This window comes from Chanodichthys erythropterus, chromosome 7 (genome assembly GCF_024489055.1).
Source record: "Chanodichthys erythropterus isolate Z2021 chromosome 7, ASM2448905v1, whole genome shotgun sequence".
NCBI lineage: Eukaryota > Metazoa > Chordata > Actinopteri > Cypriniformes > Xenocyprididae > Chanodichthys > Chanodichthys erythropterus.
The window spans coordinates 2678124-2695807 of NC_090227.1; the positions used below are offsets into that span (position 1 = coordinate 2678124).

A 17684-nucleotide genomic window follows, 5' to 3' on the forward strand; every position below is an offset into this window, starting at 1 on the left:
TTTTGGGTGATTGGGACAGTGCTTAAATGCTTTGCTAATTAAGAAAATTATTAGCCTTGCAATAGAGAACCGTTGTTTATGCTCTATATGCTCTAAATCAGTGTTCCCAACCACGTGCAAGCCTTAATCAACACTAAAATATTCATGAACTAGCTAGATTTAAAGTAAAACAACCAAATTCTGAAAATATAAACATTATAGTTAAACTCTTTTTATTTTATTTTTATTTTTTACTGATTGCAGTAATACTGTTGCACTAATAAAAGGTTTGTGTAGGTTAAATGTTTGTCAAAGAGTTAAAAAAAGATGGAGAGAGATGCTCAACTTCGATTGGGTTCAGATCAGGAGCCACTGAATCACTTTCCCCCTGTTCTTCTTCAGAAATCCAACAGTGGCCTTAGATGTGTTTAGGATCATTGTCATGTTGGAAAAGTGCACAACGATCAAGGGCACGGAGTGATGGTAGCATCTTCTCTTTCAGTATAGAGCAGTACATCTGTGAATTCATGATGCCATCAATGAAATGCAGCTCCAGACAGCAGCAGCACTCATGCAGCCCCACATAAGGACACTGACACCTCTGTGTTTCACTGTAGGCACCATGCATTTTTCTTTGTATTCCTCACCTTTGTGACGCCATACAGTTTTGAAGCCATCAGTTCCAAAAACATGTATCTTGGTCTCTTCACTCCAGAGTATAGAGTCCCAGTAGTCTTCATCTTTGTCAGCATGGACCCTGGCAAACTCTAGATGGGCTTTTTTGTGCCTGGGCTTTAGGAGAGGTTTCTTTCGTGGACGGCACCCATGATGCCATTCCTCTGCAGTGTACGCCGTATTTTGTCACGGGAAATAGTCACCCCAGTTTGGCTTTCTACTTCTTTAGATAACTGCAGTGAACTTGCATGCTGATTTTCTTCAACCTTTCTCATCAGAAGACGCTCCTGTTGAGGTGTTAACTTCAGTGGACGACCTGGACGTCTCTGTGAGATGGTTGCAGTTCAGCTTTTTTACATTTTTGTACCGCTTTTGCTGCAGTATTCTGACTGATAAGTAAAGCTTTGCTGATCTTCTTTACCTTTCTGGTGTAAAGGAATTATTTTGTGACATTTCTCTTCCATGTGGTGCCATTGCTGACAGTAAGAAATAGGGTTTTAACACCCTTTTATAGTCAGCTGTCTGCTGGACACCTGTGTAATGAATAATTACACTCACCTGTGGTTGAATTCTTGTTAAATTAGACATTTGTAGTTTTGCTCCAGAGACTTTCAGCAGGGTGTACTTATTTTTGCATCACCCTAATCTGAGTAAAAACTGAAAATGTTGTTCTCTAAGTTATATTATTAACCTTACTTTCATGTTATAAGTTAAACAGATGTCATATTAAACTTAGTCAACATTTTGGAAATTGTTTTTGTGTTCATTGAGATATTGCTTTTCAAATAGAGTGTACTCATTTACGCTGAGCACTGTATCTAATGGGAGAGTGAGCAAAAACTAAATATTTTATTCTTTGCTTCTTAAATATTGTGTTAAAAATTTATAATAAAAGTTAATTACAAATTATAATAACTATTAAATAACCATAACTTATTTTTATTCTTTTTAAAATCCGCCCAATCCAAACACATATACTATCTTCCATTTATTTGTTAATGGAATAACATTATTATGTAATAGGGTCTTGTGTATAGATATGAATGAATGCAAGTGCATATTTATGTAGGAACTGGAGCTTGTGAAAGCAGTTGACTCATTTCTGAACTCTACAGACTTGACATGTAGGTTTGACCCTACCCATTTCCCATAACTGGGGGGAATCCCAACAAAGTGTGAAGAGAAACCGTTTCTACTTTGGTTTCAGTATTCTGTAATCTCTCTAAAGTAATCCACTGGTTGGGCTGACAATAGTAAATCCAAATCAAATCTACACCCATTTCTTTCTTCACTTCCTCTTTTTATACTGTCTTCCTATTTTTTTTTTTTATTATCATCATTATTTTGTGAAACGCCTACAAGTTATGTTACCATGTGCATAATGACGCATGACTTCCGATGGTGTGAACTTCCTCAAACATCTCATGCTGATCTTCTGCACCAGTGGCCTCAGAGGACCTGCTCTTGCTTTTCATCGTAAAACAACTGTAAGTACTGATCTCCACACTGTCTTACATTTTACATGTTAACTGTGCTTTGAATATGATATAATGACAATAATAACTTGCAGTTTACTTCATAAAAATCACAAATGTACAACTATTCAGGCGTAAAAAGTGAAAGTGATCCAGGGAAAAGTGGAACCGATATTAACATTAAACAAATGACACTGTGCACATCATGCAATTTTTCCCCCTATTGTATGAACATTACTTTTGTGTATACTGGATGAGATATAGTGTACAATATTGTTTGTGTTTGTGCCTGTTGTAGTTTATATCCTTGAAAGGATGGAGGAGAATGGAGGAAAACCGCGTCAGCAGCATTATGGGTAAGTCTCATTTTCGTGTTGCGATCTCTATCATAGATAAAGGCAGAAGTTAACAATTATGTAAGACAAAAAATAAAGATTTTAGATTGTTATAGCAGAACCACAAGAAGATACTGACATTACGATAGCAAAAAAAGAAATATTTTCATCTATTCCCCCAAATGAAATCAGCGTTTATTCTCATTTGCATGAATCAAAGTCGAATGGACTGCATTTCTCTTATTGAACAGGTGCTAAATTAACATAAAACTATTTTGAGCTGTGAGACACAGTTATCACTCAGGATATTGCATACAGACACATGGGGCAATGCTGTGTCAATGTGGGACATATTATAACACCAATACAACAATATAAGCATGTCAGGATGTTATCTATATATCTAAATTGATATCATTTAGCAACTATAGTCATATTTATTTTATTTTATTATATATATATAATATATATATATATATATATATACATTTATATACATTTTGAGGTAAATGTGTTGAAAATCTGTGCGTAACTTTAACTTTTTTTTTTTTTTTTCTGCAGTTAAGCACACTTTTTTGGGCATTATAACCATGTGCTGATTATCATCTTTAAACTTGGCTCAAAAGTATCTAAAAATTCACTACCGAAACAGTCATGACCGAAACGTGGTGAACTTTTGGTTGTGGCATCATTGTTTTGGCAGTGAAAAAAGTGCAGTCACGACTGAAACATGGGATGCTTTGTCAAAAATAAAGTATATTGAATTATAAACTAAGATGTTATGATAGTGTTTGGTTCAATGTATATTTAATAAAACTAATGAATCCTTCACTTTGAAATCAGTATGACAAACTTTATGCCTTTTACAAAGAAAGATTGGATTCAAAATACAACAAATAATTTACACTTGCAATATTATTAAAATTGCAATTGTTATTGATTAACCTGTGAAAACTTTTTTTTCAATAAAATAGCAAAAAAAAAAAAAAAAAAAAAAAAAAATATATATATATATATATATATATATATATATATATATTCAGTATATCCCTAATGAAACCCTTCTTTTTAAATGATTTATTATTGTGTTTCGGTAGTGACAAATTTGGGGAGAGGAAAATATTCAATAACTTTCTGAAAATACATTATGAGAATTAACTGCACAATTACTAGAAATATGTACCTTGGATATTATACAATTTGCATACATGCAAAACATTTTTCAAGTTGTTTCCAACTCTGATTTTGAACCAATTCTGTAGAATGGCCCATAAGTATAGATGAGTATATATATATATATATATATATATATATATATATATATATAGATATATATATATATATATTTATTATATATATATATATATATATATATATATATATATTCTGTATATACTTACACTTGCCCATTTTTCCAGCTTCTAACACATCAACTTTGAGGACAAAATGTTCACTCGCTGCCTAATATATCCACCCACTAACAGGTGCTGTGATGAAGATGCCGTGATTTTTTAAAATAATTTATTTGAAGTCTATTAATTAACCGTAAAACGTGTCTATTAATTATGCTTCATCTCTTTGCAGGCTGGTTTCGTCAGCGTTTTGGAAAACAAATTAATGAGTTGGACCAAAGCAAACCATGTACATGTTCTCAGAAGTGTTCATCTGGAAACTCCAACTGCACATCCAGCTGCTCCGTGCGCTCCTCTCCCTCTTCCTCAAAATCTTCCTCGTCAGCGAAGCCGTCAGCCTCAGAACAGCTTCTGCCCTCTGTGCTCTTCTCATCCTTCCGCTCAGCTCGCAGATATGACGTGTGTCTGTGTCACAGTGAGAAGGACATTGATCTAGCACAGAGTTTGGCCTCTTTCCTTGAAGAGCCCTCTAAAGGTCTACGCTGTTATCTGCAGGAACGGGACTGTCCTCTAGGGGGCGCCGTGTCCACTGAGCTCCTGCAGGCCGTGCGCGACAGCCACTGCTGGGTGCTGCTCGTCACTCCAGACTTTCTGAAGGATGAATGGTGCTTATACCAGATGCACCAGGCCCTGTCTGAAGGGCCCATGTCACAGAGGATCATCCCTGCTGTAATAAACATGCCCAGATCGGAGCTCCCGCTGGAACTGCGCTTTGTCTTTACTGTGGATTTGAATAGGAACAAAGAGTTTGGCTACACTCAAGTGTACAGCACGGTGCTTCATTGTGAGTAGAATATTTTGTATGTTTAATGGAATAAAAGTAATAGTTTTCACAATTAACATATTTATTGCTGATTGAGATAATGCATAAAATTATTATGATTTAAATAAAATCAAATAGATGCAAATAATATGCAATTTTTTTTGCAGAAATATTATCTGTTATATTTATGTATGACTGGCAAATATGCCTCACATCAAGTTTATTATTTTATGTTAAAACTGCATCCAAAAATCGCATTCTCTCTTATTTTGAAGAATATTTACTTCACAACCGTTAAAAAGTATGCTCTAGTATACTATGAATGTGTCTAGTATGAATGTAATCTGGATGACCACGTTGTCATTATCATGTGACCTACCGTCACGTCAGTTCCGTCGCTTCAACTGCCATTCACAAATCGAATGCACGCTTCAGAAAGTCACCGGAAGTAGTAGGTCATCCAGGTACTTTTTGCCAATTCTTTCATGAGTGTTGTGAATTTGGACAAGGCCTGCGTCTCAATGTGCATACTATCCATCCTAAATAGTATGTGACACTAGTAATATTCAATACTATTTAGGGCGGATAGAGTGGATAGTATGCACATTGGGATGCAGGGATACTTTATTTGTCACATACTGTTTTTCACCTACGATATAGTAGGAAAGTATGCAGTTCACCTAAAATTTAAATTATGTCATTATTCACTCTATTGCATGTTATTTGAAACCTTTATGACATATTTCCACAACAGAATAGAAATCTCTTAATAAATCAAATGATTTATTTTTTTTAATTATTATTTTATTTATTTTTTTTGTGCATAGAATGAAAGTGAACCGTGACACTCAGGAGAGTTGAGGTTGTGGTGATCCTGAATGCACTTTATTGCATTGCAAAATGGTCCAAATTTAATCAAAGCTCTAGACAAGATGAGAATACGTGAATAATTAAATAAAAAATGGCTATAAATCAGTAGCACAAAACAACCTTACAGAAGAAGAACTTTACATCAAACTAGACAAAACACTAGAAACAAGATAACAAGACATATCAACCACAAACAGTGAACTAGAATGACAAGACCGGATAAAGAGGAAACATGAGCAACATTCAAAATAAAAGACATCAAAACATGAAACCAAATATTAAATAACTTACAGATGATAGCTTTGAGGAACAGGCTGAAATTTAAAACATGTGCTGGAAATCAAATTCAGAAATTTTGACACTTTTAACAAAAAAAAAGTGTGCTTAATTACTTGTAGTGCACTTCCTATCTTAAAGTATATTAAAAGTGTACTTGAAGATATTAATGAAATAAAATGCCACTTAAGTGGACTTAAAGAGAAGTCATGATTGTTTCTTAACACACTTTTACGTGCATTTCATAATAATGCTTTTGCTTTAAAGTATATTTGAAATCATGTTGTTTTAATAATGTTTTGTCATGCTTTAAAGAATCTCACTTATTTTGATGTGTTGACTAACACACTAAAGCGCATGTAAAGTACTTTTAACTAGTGTGTTATTTACTTAAACATTTGAACCATTTTTCAACAACAGTAGAAGTAATTATAATATATTATATATATATAAGATGTACTGAAGTCCTACTTAAGTGGGTCAAAAACACTCTAACTAATTGCATTTAATATAAAATTAAAATATACATTTTCAAGTGTCTGAAAACATTGCATTCTGTTCTCAGTTAAGTACTGTAAATTATTTCTGTAATAAGAGCTCTTTTTAAAATGATGCTAAAGTGCACTGCTTTTCTACAAAGGATGCTGTCATGTTTAGAGTTTGTTTTACTTCTTTTTTTATTTGTTTCTTTGTTTAGTAGTATAGCAGTATTTCTCCTGTGATTTCCTTTGTTTATGTTGGTGGATTTAAATAAAGTACAGAATATGTGACAGAATACCAGACCCAGCAAAAAGATTTGGCTGCATCAAGGAGATTGGTAGAGGATCACTTACTAACCATCCAGCAGAACGGCCAGCCTCTGGATCAGTATGTTGAGGAAATTTTGGGATATTACTGTCAAGTTAGCTGGAGTAAGCACACATTTAGAGCGTTTTTTTGGGAGTGGCTGGATGATGAATTGTATATGTTTCTATCACGCGGTAAGAGCCGCACTTCTTTGGTAGGATATTGGCGCTTTTCCACTGCGTGGTACGACTCGGCTCGGCTCGGCTCGGTACAGCACGGCCTGCTTCAGTTTGCTTTTCCACTGCGGTTTAATATCATTTCAAATTGGGTGGGATTATAGACTGATCATGGATCCGCTCCTCATCTACTGACCACGATGCAGTTTTCTTTTTTTTTTTTAAAGTTAAGTGTTAACTATATTAACTATGTCCTTTGGTTGAGTGGTTCTGCATTTGTTGTGGAGGACAGTTCCACTCATCATCCGGTTCCATCCTGAACACATGTGGCTGCTCCAGTTCAAGCCAAGACTGTCACGACCACCAAGCCAGAGTCCGCTCCAGCCCCAGAGCTCAGCCCAGAGTCCGTTCTAATGCATCTCTGGCTTCCTGTTTTGCCAGCACCTCCCTGTAGGATTCTTATCCTGCCCTCCCTCCCCTATTGGACTTATTAGCACAAGGACGCCCCTACTGGGAGGGGGGTGTACTGTCATGTTTAGAGTTTGGTTTACTTCTGTTTCTGTCCTCCTCATGCCACTGTTCAGTTCTAATATGTTAACCATCCTTGTTCTCATGGTTTCATGCCTGTTTGTTTCCTTGGCAACACATTGATTGATTCATTCAGTTCAGGTGTTGCTTGTTTAGTTCATCTAGTTTGGTTGCTCTATGTTTCTCTCTGGTTTTGAATGTATTTGTAGTAAAGTAGTATAGCGGTATTTCTCCTGCGATCTCCTTATGTTGGTGGATGTAATAGAGCACCTTTGGTATTGCATCTTCTTCTTTACGCTACAACCGTGACAGTTGCAGCAGCTCATTGGTTCCTAGTACAAAATATGTTTTATTATCCTTAAATGTCATCATATACAAAGTATATCAACAGACATGATGCAAACCTGGGGGGTATTCCAGAAAGCAGGTTATGTGACATACCTGGGTATGTTTAAGAGTAAGTAAGCGGATAACCTCAACTTTCGGTTCCAAAAACGGAGGTAACTTTTAGGGTATATAAGTAGCCATAGCAACTTGCTCTCTGAACATAACCTGCTCCGGAGCAGGTTATGTTCAAGGGTTAGTTAGCTTAAGAGGATATCAGATGCATGTTATATTATCAATATGGTTATATTAATGTATCTAAATTTGTTATATAGTTACAGTTATATACACAATGTTATACAATATATAAATGTTTATTCAATTCTAATATATTAATTTATTTTATTGTCATCTCACACATGGATCTGCTTTTTATCCTTTATAACAGGACATTTTCTATGCTATAATTTCTATAATAAAATACATATCATATATGTGATATATATTAAATAATTAGCATCAAACAAACAATATTAAGATTAAAAAATGATTGCACAACCAACCAATAGGTGGTGATGTGCACCAAGTAGGTTATGTAAATCGCCATTAAACAAAAAGAAGAAGAATAAAGTAGAATGGCGCGCATTTTCTTAGCGTCTGTTTCCATGGTGAATCATCGATTCGTCGCTCTGTTGAGAATGTCTTGTGTGTTAACCGGGAACATACTCTGGGTTGGCTGAACTTACTCTCGGACGCATTTTTGGAACCAGCATACCTCGAGTAAGCAAGGTTTGGGTTAATCAACCAAGAGTTCAGGGTGTATGTGACAGTAAGTTAACCCTGCTTTCTGGAATACCCCCCTGTTCTGTAAAACACAAAAGGAGATAGGAATGTCCACATGCTCTCTTCCTGAATGGTGATACTGTCAAGTTCCGAACAGGACAAAAAAGTACCATGAAATAGTAACGCAACTTGTGCAATTTTCTTACAATAATTTGTTAATTAAAAGTTTTACCTTTTCTCCTAAGGTGTTTCTGTTCTCTTATACGGTATAGTGAAAAAAGCTGCTTTGCTGCGCCCAGAAAGTTCTCCCATCAGAGATAAAGCCTAATTTCTGTAAACCAGACGGGAATGTTTATATTTCAAACTTTCCCACGTTGATTTTAGTAGATGCTTTGTCTGGAAACAGAATATAGATTCTCAACAACATGTTTCTTTTTTACAGATCTGAAGGACATGTGTGAGAAGGAAAAGCCCAGCAATGCGTCTCAGTCAGACAGCTGAGAAGAGACTCAATCAACATTCATTGTATTGACCACAATGGCAATATACTTCACTTCCAAGAAGTGGCATCCGAACAAGCCAAGTTGTACCGTTTCTCCTCCTCTTGTTTTCCATAGCATGGGTGTTACCCAAGAAGAATTTATATTGTAATAAAAATATCTTGTGAAATGAGCCCTAGATGGCAATATAAAGTCACAATACATGCGCTCAAGCATGATGAGACATACGTTTTCCCTTTCTGATTTTAGGTCATAGTCAGATTAGAGAAAGTGCTTATGTAATATACCCTACAAAAAATTATATTAAAATGATTCTCTCATTCAAATACACCCACCCACGCTTACATACATACATGTGCACAGAAGGAAATTCAAACAGCTCCAGAAATAACTTAACTGTAATACTCATCAGTATTAAGAATGTTTTTTATATGCAGATAATATCTTAACCACAGAGAGCACAATTATTGCATTTGTTTTTTGCTTTGCCTCGAGTAAGATGTTTCACAGGCATTTCAATGGTTTCAGAATGATTTTAAGCCTTATTTGGACATGCCATGTAAACCAACAGGACACCTCAAAGAACTGCAAATCTATGATTAAATGTTCTTGGCAAATAGCATGTCACATGCCGTAATCCCCACTGGCAAATATGGCTTCAACACAGTTTCAACAAAGCTCACATTACATTGGTTGAAAAATCACCTATATTATTGCACACCTTATTTTCTATCCTATTTGGATCATTGTTAAATACTATACACTTTCCTTTGTCATGCAGTAGCTGCCCTGCAGGTTCACAGCTGAAATCAGAGAAGCAGAAGTGCAAGTATGCAAAGTTAATTGCAAAACCTTGCAGTAGAGGATCTACTGCTTACTTGGAAAGAGCTAGTGTGTTGGGGGATTAAATAAGATTATGGTGCATTTACAATTGTGCCCGCTCTGATACAATGTTCTTTTTTGTGTATGCACGTATATATTATAAACTATCCCTTTAAGACCTTTGCTGGCATCCATGATAGTCGTTGTGTGTGTGTGTGTGTGTGTGTGTGTGAGAGAGAGAGAGACAGATCAATTCATGGACTTTTATCTTTGGGCCTTTTAGCAAGGCCCCCTGGAGACTGTAATAAGAAAATTATAAGTTGATTAACAATTTCTGCAACCCAAGATGATTGGATACAACCACATGCCATCCTGCTGAAGTGAAACCAAGATGACTGATTATTATAGTCATGTCCAACAACAGCATGGAAGAAATGACTCTAACTCTGGATAATATGGAGTTGTTTTTCCCAGCTACTGACGTAAAGGCTTGCGCAATAATGTTGCCAAACCACCCTGGATAGCATCTCCCTTTCCCCCCCCTTTTTTTCTTGTACATATCAATGAAATGATTAACTAAATAAATCAATTTCATTCAAACACCCACTTTTGTTCAGTTTTTAAGGTTTGAAGGCTGAGTATTTTTCACAAACACGGTAAGTCGTCTTTTATTGCATTGGTGTGTGTGTGTGAATAATGGCATAATTGTGAACATTGATAATACTTTTATGCGTAAATTTTTTTTAAGGTAATTTATCTTGTTTTAATGAAGTTTATAGATAGGACTAAAGCAACTTTTCCACAACCCTCTTCAACTCTTTATCATGTTCATATAAAATTAAATTTAGTGTTGTGACTTTAATCGTAGGCCTTTAACCATGAAAACTTAACCTTTGAAGCTTTGAACAGCTAATTTTATAAGATATCCAAATGATAAGATATAAAGAAGACTTGAGGTAATAAGTATAAAAAAAACATTATTTTGATATAGCTTTGACAACATATAGTAACCAAACGAGATACAGTTCATTATAATTAATAATGGTCTTTAGAAATCTGGGAGCCTCATTAACCACAAGTCATATAAACTAATATTAAACAGTGAACTTGGCATGACATTGGGAAAATGAAAAAAAAAAAAAACAAAAAAAAAAAACAAATTTCTCCACCAGTCTTTGAAGAATAATTTCCTTCTTTTTTTTTAGAGTGTAAACTTTGCATTAGCTATTATGTTAGTTCCTGCTAGTAAACCACAACTAACAATACGTGTGTCACTTTGTTGTTACCGTATATTATTTGTTAGTTTGTATCTTTGCTATAAAACACTATTAAAAAGGTTTACCCTGGATGAAACGCAGAACACTTTGATCTTTAGTGAGAACATAACGGGGTAAGTTGTCCCAATGCATTCAACCTATTACAGCCAGTTATGAAGCAACACAACGTGTCCATCGGAAAATGTAATGAATGCATAAGTACACTTTCCCGCATCACAAAAACATGAACTACTGAACTTTCTCTTACATCCATCCACCACTCGTTCGCGTTTGCGCATGCGCCCGCGGACAGTCTTTAGTGGGTACACTCTGTGCAGTACAGTGATGTATGGTGACCCCACTGGAGGATCCTCTCGAAAACAGCGACCGAGAGATATTAATGTTGTGGGGAGACAAAAGAAGCGATTGTTTCCATTCCGGGCATTTCAAGGAGACGCTGAAATCAGTGAAGTCATCTAACGGCGCCTCCCATTTGAAGAGCAAAGACGCCCGTGCGCGCACACTTAATATCCTAACTTTGCTCGTAGGATGTGACAGTACAGCGCGCTTGATCTGGGGGAGAGGGGTGGGGGGACTCTCCCGACAATCCACTCGCACTTTACGGACTATCATTGTGTTTTTATCTACATCGATATACGTGCATACTGGTAAGTTGATTTATCAAGTAAGTTCAGCTCTTTGAGCCGTGTCTCAAAATCTAGTGCGCTGCCTGACTCCATGTTGAGGATGCCCAAACATGCTGTCTATGCAGTAAGTTCACTAAGTTTTGAGACACAGTCTACATCTGGCCTCGAGTTGAAGAATACGTAAGTGTTTTTGAGCAATTCTTAACATTGTTTTTGACATCATTTTTTTTTTTTTTTTTGTCAGCAGCATCCGAATGTAACATTGTTTCCAGTGTAAGATAGAATGTTACTCTCATAGAACATAGAATGATACACTGTTTCCAATGTAACAGAGTAACATTCTCTTATAAGTTTTAGTAATGTAGAACTAAGATTTATCGGGTAAGACATTTTTAAACGCGTTGTTGCCAGTTGTTGATGCAATATCTAACCGTTAGTTGGTGATGAAGTTGTCTTTGGTTTAGAGTTCAGTCATTTACCTGACGCTTTTATCTGCAGGTTTAAAGGGTTAGTTCACCCAAAAAACGAAAATAATGTCATTTTTTACTCACGTTCTACACCTGTAAGACCTTCTCTCATCTTTGGAACACAAATTAAGATATTTTTGATTCAACCCGATGGCTCAGTGAGGCCTGCATAGACAGCAATGATACTTCCTCTCAAGACCTATAAAGGTACTAAAAGCATATTTAAATTAGTTCATGTGACTACAGTGGTTCAGTATTAATATAATAAAGCGACAAGAATATTTTTTGTGCGCCAAAGAAACAAACAAACCCCCTGACTTTTTAACCGTTTCTAGTGATGGGCGATTGGAAAATTCTGCTTCGGAGCGTTATTAATCTTTTGAGTCGAATTAGTGATTCGGATCACGTGTCAAACCACCAAACTGCTGAAATCACGTGACTTTGGTGCTCCACTGATTCGATTCGTAAAGATCCGAAGCTTCATTAAGGCAGTGTTTTGAAATCGCCCAGTATTAGATATTGTTTTTTTTTTGGCACACAAAAATATTCTCGTCACTTTATAAAATTAACGTAGAACCGCTGTAGTCACATGAACTGATTTAATTATGCTTTTAGTACATCAATGGATCTTGAGAGAGGAAGTATCATTGCTGGCTATGCAGGCTTCACTGAGCCATCAGATTTAATCAAAAATATCTTAATTTGTGTTCTGAAGATGAATGAGGTCTTACGGGTGTGGAACGACATGAGGGTGAGTAATTAATGACATTATTTTCATTTTTGGGTGAACTAACCCTTTAAGATGGTCTTAGCTTGTATCGTTGGTCTCCCAGATTGGCCATAAAAGTGTCCAAACAATCAACAGACCAGATTTATAACAACTAGGACAATGTAGGAAAAAAATCTGAAATCATACTAGTATGTTTTTCCGGTCTTAGCTAGGTTATGCTGTTCTACTCTCCCATCTTGGCCAAGCAACTGTTTATCTGGTCTGCTGCTTTTTATCTCATGATTTACTCACCCTCAAGCCATCCTAGTGTATATGACTATCTTCTTTCAGACGAACACAATCAGAGACATATTATCATCGACTTGCACCAAATGAGTAATCCGACACAATGAATGATGAAGGCTGTAGGAGTATTGTAGGAGTATTGTAAGCTTAGTCGTCTCTCACAGTTCAAATGAATAGGGCTGTGCAACAAACTCGAGCTCCTCCTCTCTTATATCGAAAGTTAATAAAGTGTTAAATATTGATATTTTTCTTACAAAAACTTATTACTTTGCTTCAAAAGGCCTTTATAAACCCCTGCAGCCATATGGATTACTTTTATTATGGATGGATGCACTTTTTTTGGGCTTCAAAATCACTACCACTATAAACCTTAAAAGAGCCAGGATATTTTTTAAATATATCTTAGATTGTGTTCGTCCTAGGATGGGTAAATCATGGGATCATTTTCATTTTTTGGGTGAACCATCCCTTTAATGCAATGTGAATCCGTTGAAATTGAGTCTGGTGTCAAAAATTTGTCCATGGCTTTTTGCAAGCCAAATGTAAAAGATGGTGATTTGCACACAGGCTTGTTTGGCACCAATGCAAATATGTCAAGTAAAATGTAAGTACAGGGAGTGCAGAATTATTAGGCAAGTTGATTTTCTGATCATATTTTTTTTCCAAGCACATTTTACCCATTCCAATCCACATCAATCTTAATAACTACTATTAATATTGTTTTTAATCATTTATAAGTGATATATAATTGTTCATGAAGGCTGGAAATGAAAAATGCCCTATATTCAGGTGTGCAGAATTATTAGGCAGGTTTTCTTTTACAGATAAAATGAGCCAAAAAAGAGATTTAACTCAGACTGAAAAGTCAAAAATGATTAAATACTCCTAAAAAATGACCCGCTCTTAATAAGAATCACAAGCTGAAGTGTTATAAAGTACATGAAGACTGGGTTTTTATAGGCCTTATAGACAGACAGCTTGAGAGTGACTCCTGAAGGACCAGCACCACATCCTCTTGTACCACTGTTTGAAGAATTTATCTTCCAGAATCTGGCAGTAAGGTGTGGGAGTTCACTTTTAGTCCATCTCTTATCCTGAAATGTCCATCTTGCAGAGATGGACTAAATTATCTTCCAAAACTTACTGCCAGATTCTGGAAGATAAATTCCTCAAACAGTGGTACAAGAGGATGTGGTGCTGGTCCTTCAGGAGTCACTCTCAAGCTGTCCGTCTATAAGGCCTATAAAAACCCAGTCTTCATGTACTTTATAACACTTCAGCTTGTGATTCTTATTAAGAGCGGGTCATTTTTTAGGATTCTTCACCTAACCTAAGTCTCTGAGATCCTGACACCTCACACTTCTGAAGACTCAGGTAGGTTTCAGTACTGGGAAATGGTGGCGCTGGAGACTAAAGGGTTCCTGATGGTTTCACACTTAATTCTTCACCTTAATTCTTAATTATTTTGCAGTTAACGTGTCTTTGCTTCTCCAGCTGTTTTTGTATGACCCCGCTGACCCAATGAGCATTTCACTGTCCAATGGTCATGCTTCAACTTTGCAATTTCTAGTATTGCATTAGTATTGCGTCCTTCTCATGAGTATTTAATAATTTTTGACTTTTCAGTCTGAGTTAAATCTCTTTTTTGGCTCATTTTATCTGTAAAAGAAAACCTGCCTAATAATTCTGCACACCTGAATATAGGGCATTTTTCATTTCCAGCCTTCATGAACAATTATATATCACTTATAAATTATTAAAAACAATATTAATAGTAGTTATTAAGATTGATGTGGATTGGAATTGGTAAAATGTGCTTGGAAAAAAAATATGATCAGAAAATCAACTTGCCTAATAATTCTGCACTCCCTGTATAAGGTTTGTAACTCTTTTTGTCATAAATGTAAAGTTGATTTGTTGATTTTTATTATTGATTTATCATTATAATAATACTATTATCTGCGGTCCTTGACATTATTATCCCAGAGTCATTCTTACTGTATCCACCTTAAAGTGTTAGTTCACCCAAAAATGAAGATTATCCCATGATTTACTCACCCTCAAGGCCATCCTATGTGTATATTACTATCTTCTTTCAGTATATATCGGAGATATATTTAAAAATATCCTTTATCATATAGTCCTCCAAAGTTTATAATGACAGTAAATGGAGGGCCACATTTTGAAGTAAAAAATAATGGATCCATCCTTAAAAATAAGTAATCCATACGACTCCAAGGGGTTAATAAAGGCCTTCTGAAGTGAAGCGATGGGTTTTTGTGAGAAAAATATCCATATTCAAAACTTGATGAATTCAAATAACTAGCTTCCGGTGAACGACTGTAGTGAAGTCTAACGAGTAACCCGTGATGCGATGTATGACACAAGACGTAGGATTATCGTAAGCTTAGACATCTCTCGCGGTTCAAACAAACAGGGCTGTGCAACAACTGTAAGCTCCTCTTATCTTATATCGAAATCCTCCGACATTTCTATTTAAAAAGTATTGTTTTAGACTTATAATCCGTGACTGGTGATTTGTTTTGCTCTATCCTCTGCTCCTCTGCGTTCGTCATTACGTCATGCGTCAGGTCTAAGGATACTCTTCTGCTACAAATCGACTTGTGTATTCTGAGTACGGTTGTCCGACGGAAGCTAGTTATTTGAATTTATAAAGTATTAAATATGGATATTTTTCTTACAAAAATGCATCGCTTCGCTTCAGAAGGCCTTTATTAACCCACAGGAGTTGGATTGCTTTTATGCATTATTTTTTTTACTTCAAAATGCAGCCCCACATTCACAGCCATTATAAACCTTGGAGGACATTTTAAATATATCTCTGATTGTGTTCTTCTGAAAGAAGATAGTCATATACACCTAGGATGGCTTGAGGGTGAATAAATCATAGGATAATTTTAATTTTTGGGTGAACTAACACTTTAATTTTAACATAAGAATATAAATTAGGTTGTTCCAGTTATTTTAACTGTACAAAAGCTGTCTTTATGCTGCTTAATAGTATTTCTTATGATATTATTTTAATTATTGTATTCAGTTTTACGTTTACTTCACATTGTTATTCTGCTAGTTATTTACTTCTTATTTCAGCTGATTATTTAGAAGTCTCACACATTCACAGAAAAAAGCTTGTAAAATAAGGTGGATATCAGACAAACGTTACTTGTCAAAACCTTTCAGAGTTTGTAACTCATTAAAACATTTGTTTCAATAAGTATTTTTTTACGTGCTCATGTGAGAAGATGCGCTTGCACAATGTTTCTTACATAAGGCTTCTCCCCTCTTTTCCCCTTATGAAAGTCAGGGCCTGATTGCATCAGTATGTGGGCTTCTGGCTAAGATTTGACAGTGTATGTAAATGCTATGTAGTAATTAGCAGTTCACTCAAGATCTTAAAGGCATTTTAGATTGCATTACAGTGTTTATCAGTGTATTGGAAGGCAGTTGCGCTGTAATGCATTTGCTGTGAGGGTTTGAGACAGGATGTTTGAGGTGGCTCTTCCACGTTTACATCCTTGTTATTGCTCAAATGACGTCTGTCTTTTGTAAGGTTTTATAATGCTAAATAAAATTTGCAAGCTGGATTTTGACAGTAGTGTTTTATGTGGTTAAAAGAATAGAGTTTCAGATCTATGCCTTAGTTTGAGGATTAATGCGATCACACACCTACAGTACACACATTGAGAGATTTGAACATTGCCACACTGTAGGCAAATTATCATAAAGTCATTCACTTAAAGGGGTGGTTGATTTATGATTTTACTTTTTAACTTTAGTGTGTAATGTTGCTGTTTGAGCATAAACAACATCTGCAAAGTTGCTCAATGTTCAATTCAAAGGGAGATATTTTCTTTTAAAGAAGTCGCTTTTTAAGGACTACAACAAACGGCTGAAGTCCTTAATCACATAATCCCTTTGAGGAATCATTTGTTAGAATGATTATATGAAATGCATAGATTTTTTGCATTTATAAAGCTTTGTCTTCTGATTAATATCCTGTAATTCAGTTTCTTTCTTTATTTTTTTATAAAAATAGTGTGCGAGTACACTGAGATTTGTTTATAGAAAAACACTTGTTACTGTTATAAATTAAACAATTACTCTACAAAAATGCTACAACACAATCATGTATTATGCTGTGCCAAAGCTTTATTAAGGATAAAACCGTATATTAAAAGCTAAAGTAAACAGCAATAGTATTTACAAAATATAGCTGCGAGCAGCAATTATCGGGGTTCGAGCGCTTTAAGGCCTAGAAGTACATGCATAAAAAGGTATTATGTTTTATTTAGCAAGCATGTAACCACTTAGATCATAGATGGAAAATACCTTTTACAGCCAATGCAGGCAATGTAATATATATGGTTTGTAAAGCTTTTTCACAGTTATAACGCTACCTATGATCCGATCTCCAAAAAGTTTGCATGCTTGTTTAGAATCATATGTGCTTACTTATTTTTGTGAAGTTCAGAGTATTCGTTTGGGATTTATAGGCTTTTGAATATATTTTGCCATGCCCCTTTTGTATACAACCCTGTTATAGATACCCAAAGGGTAAAGTTAAACTTTTTGAT

At 35.5% G+C, this 17684-nt stretch overlaps 2 protein-coding genes across 9 annotated transcripts in view; both read left to right on the forward strand.

The window, feature by feature from the left end:
• Positions 1 to 2087: 2087 nt before the first annotated feature.
• Positions 2088 to 10266, forward strand: tirap (toll-interleukin 1 receptor (TIR) domain containing adaptor protein). Its single transcript, XM_067389608.1, has 4 exons — positions 2088 to 2141; positions 2428 to 2485; positions 4049 to 4660; positions 8825 to 10266. The coding sequence occupies exons 2-4, from the start codon at positions 2455 to 2457 to the stop codon at positions 8881 to 8883; spliced, it is 702 nt and encodes a 233-aa protein (XP_067245709.1). The 5' UTR covers positions 2088 to 2141; positions 2428 to 2454; the 3' UTR covers positions 8884 to 10266.
• A 29-nt stretch (positions 10267 to 10295) lies between these two features.
• st3gal4 (ST3 beta-galactoside alpha-2,3-sialyltransferase 4) overlaps positions 10296 to 17684 on the forward strand; it is a 66317-nt gene continuing 58928 nt past the window's right edge. For 2 of the 8 annotated variants that reach the window (XM_067389606.1, XM_067389598.1), the window contains exon 1: positions 11256 to 11628. The gene's annotated coding sequence lies outside the window, so the exon portion shown is untranslated. Of the gene's footprint in view, positions 10361 to 10989; positions 11629 to 11766; positions 11788 to 17684 lie in introns of those variants that run through there. The other 6 variants (XM_067389599.1, XM_067389604.1, XM_067389605.1 and 3 more) reach the window with 6 other exon arrangements.

Bases quoted from the DNA above. Each gene is read 5' to 3' on its own strand.
- tirap (XM_067389608.1), top strand. From the start codon at position 2,455: ATGGAGGAAAACCGCGTCAGCAGCATTATGG. The intron at 2,486-4,048 runs GTAAGTCTCATT...ATCTCTTTGCAG, and splicing joins CCGCGTCAGCAGCATTATGG to GCTGGTTTCGTCAGCGTTTT. The intron at 4,661-8,824 runs GTGAGTAGAATA...TCTTTTTTACAG, and splicing joins GTACAGCACGGTGCTTCATT to ATCTGAAGGACATGTGTGAG.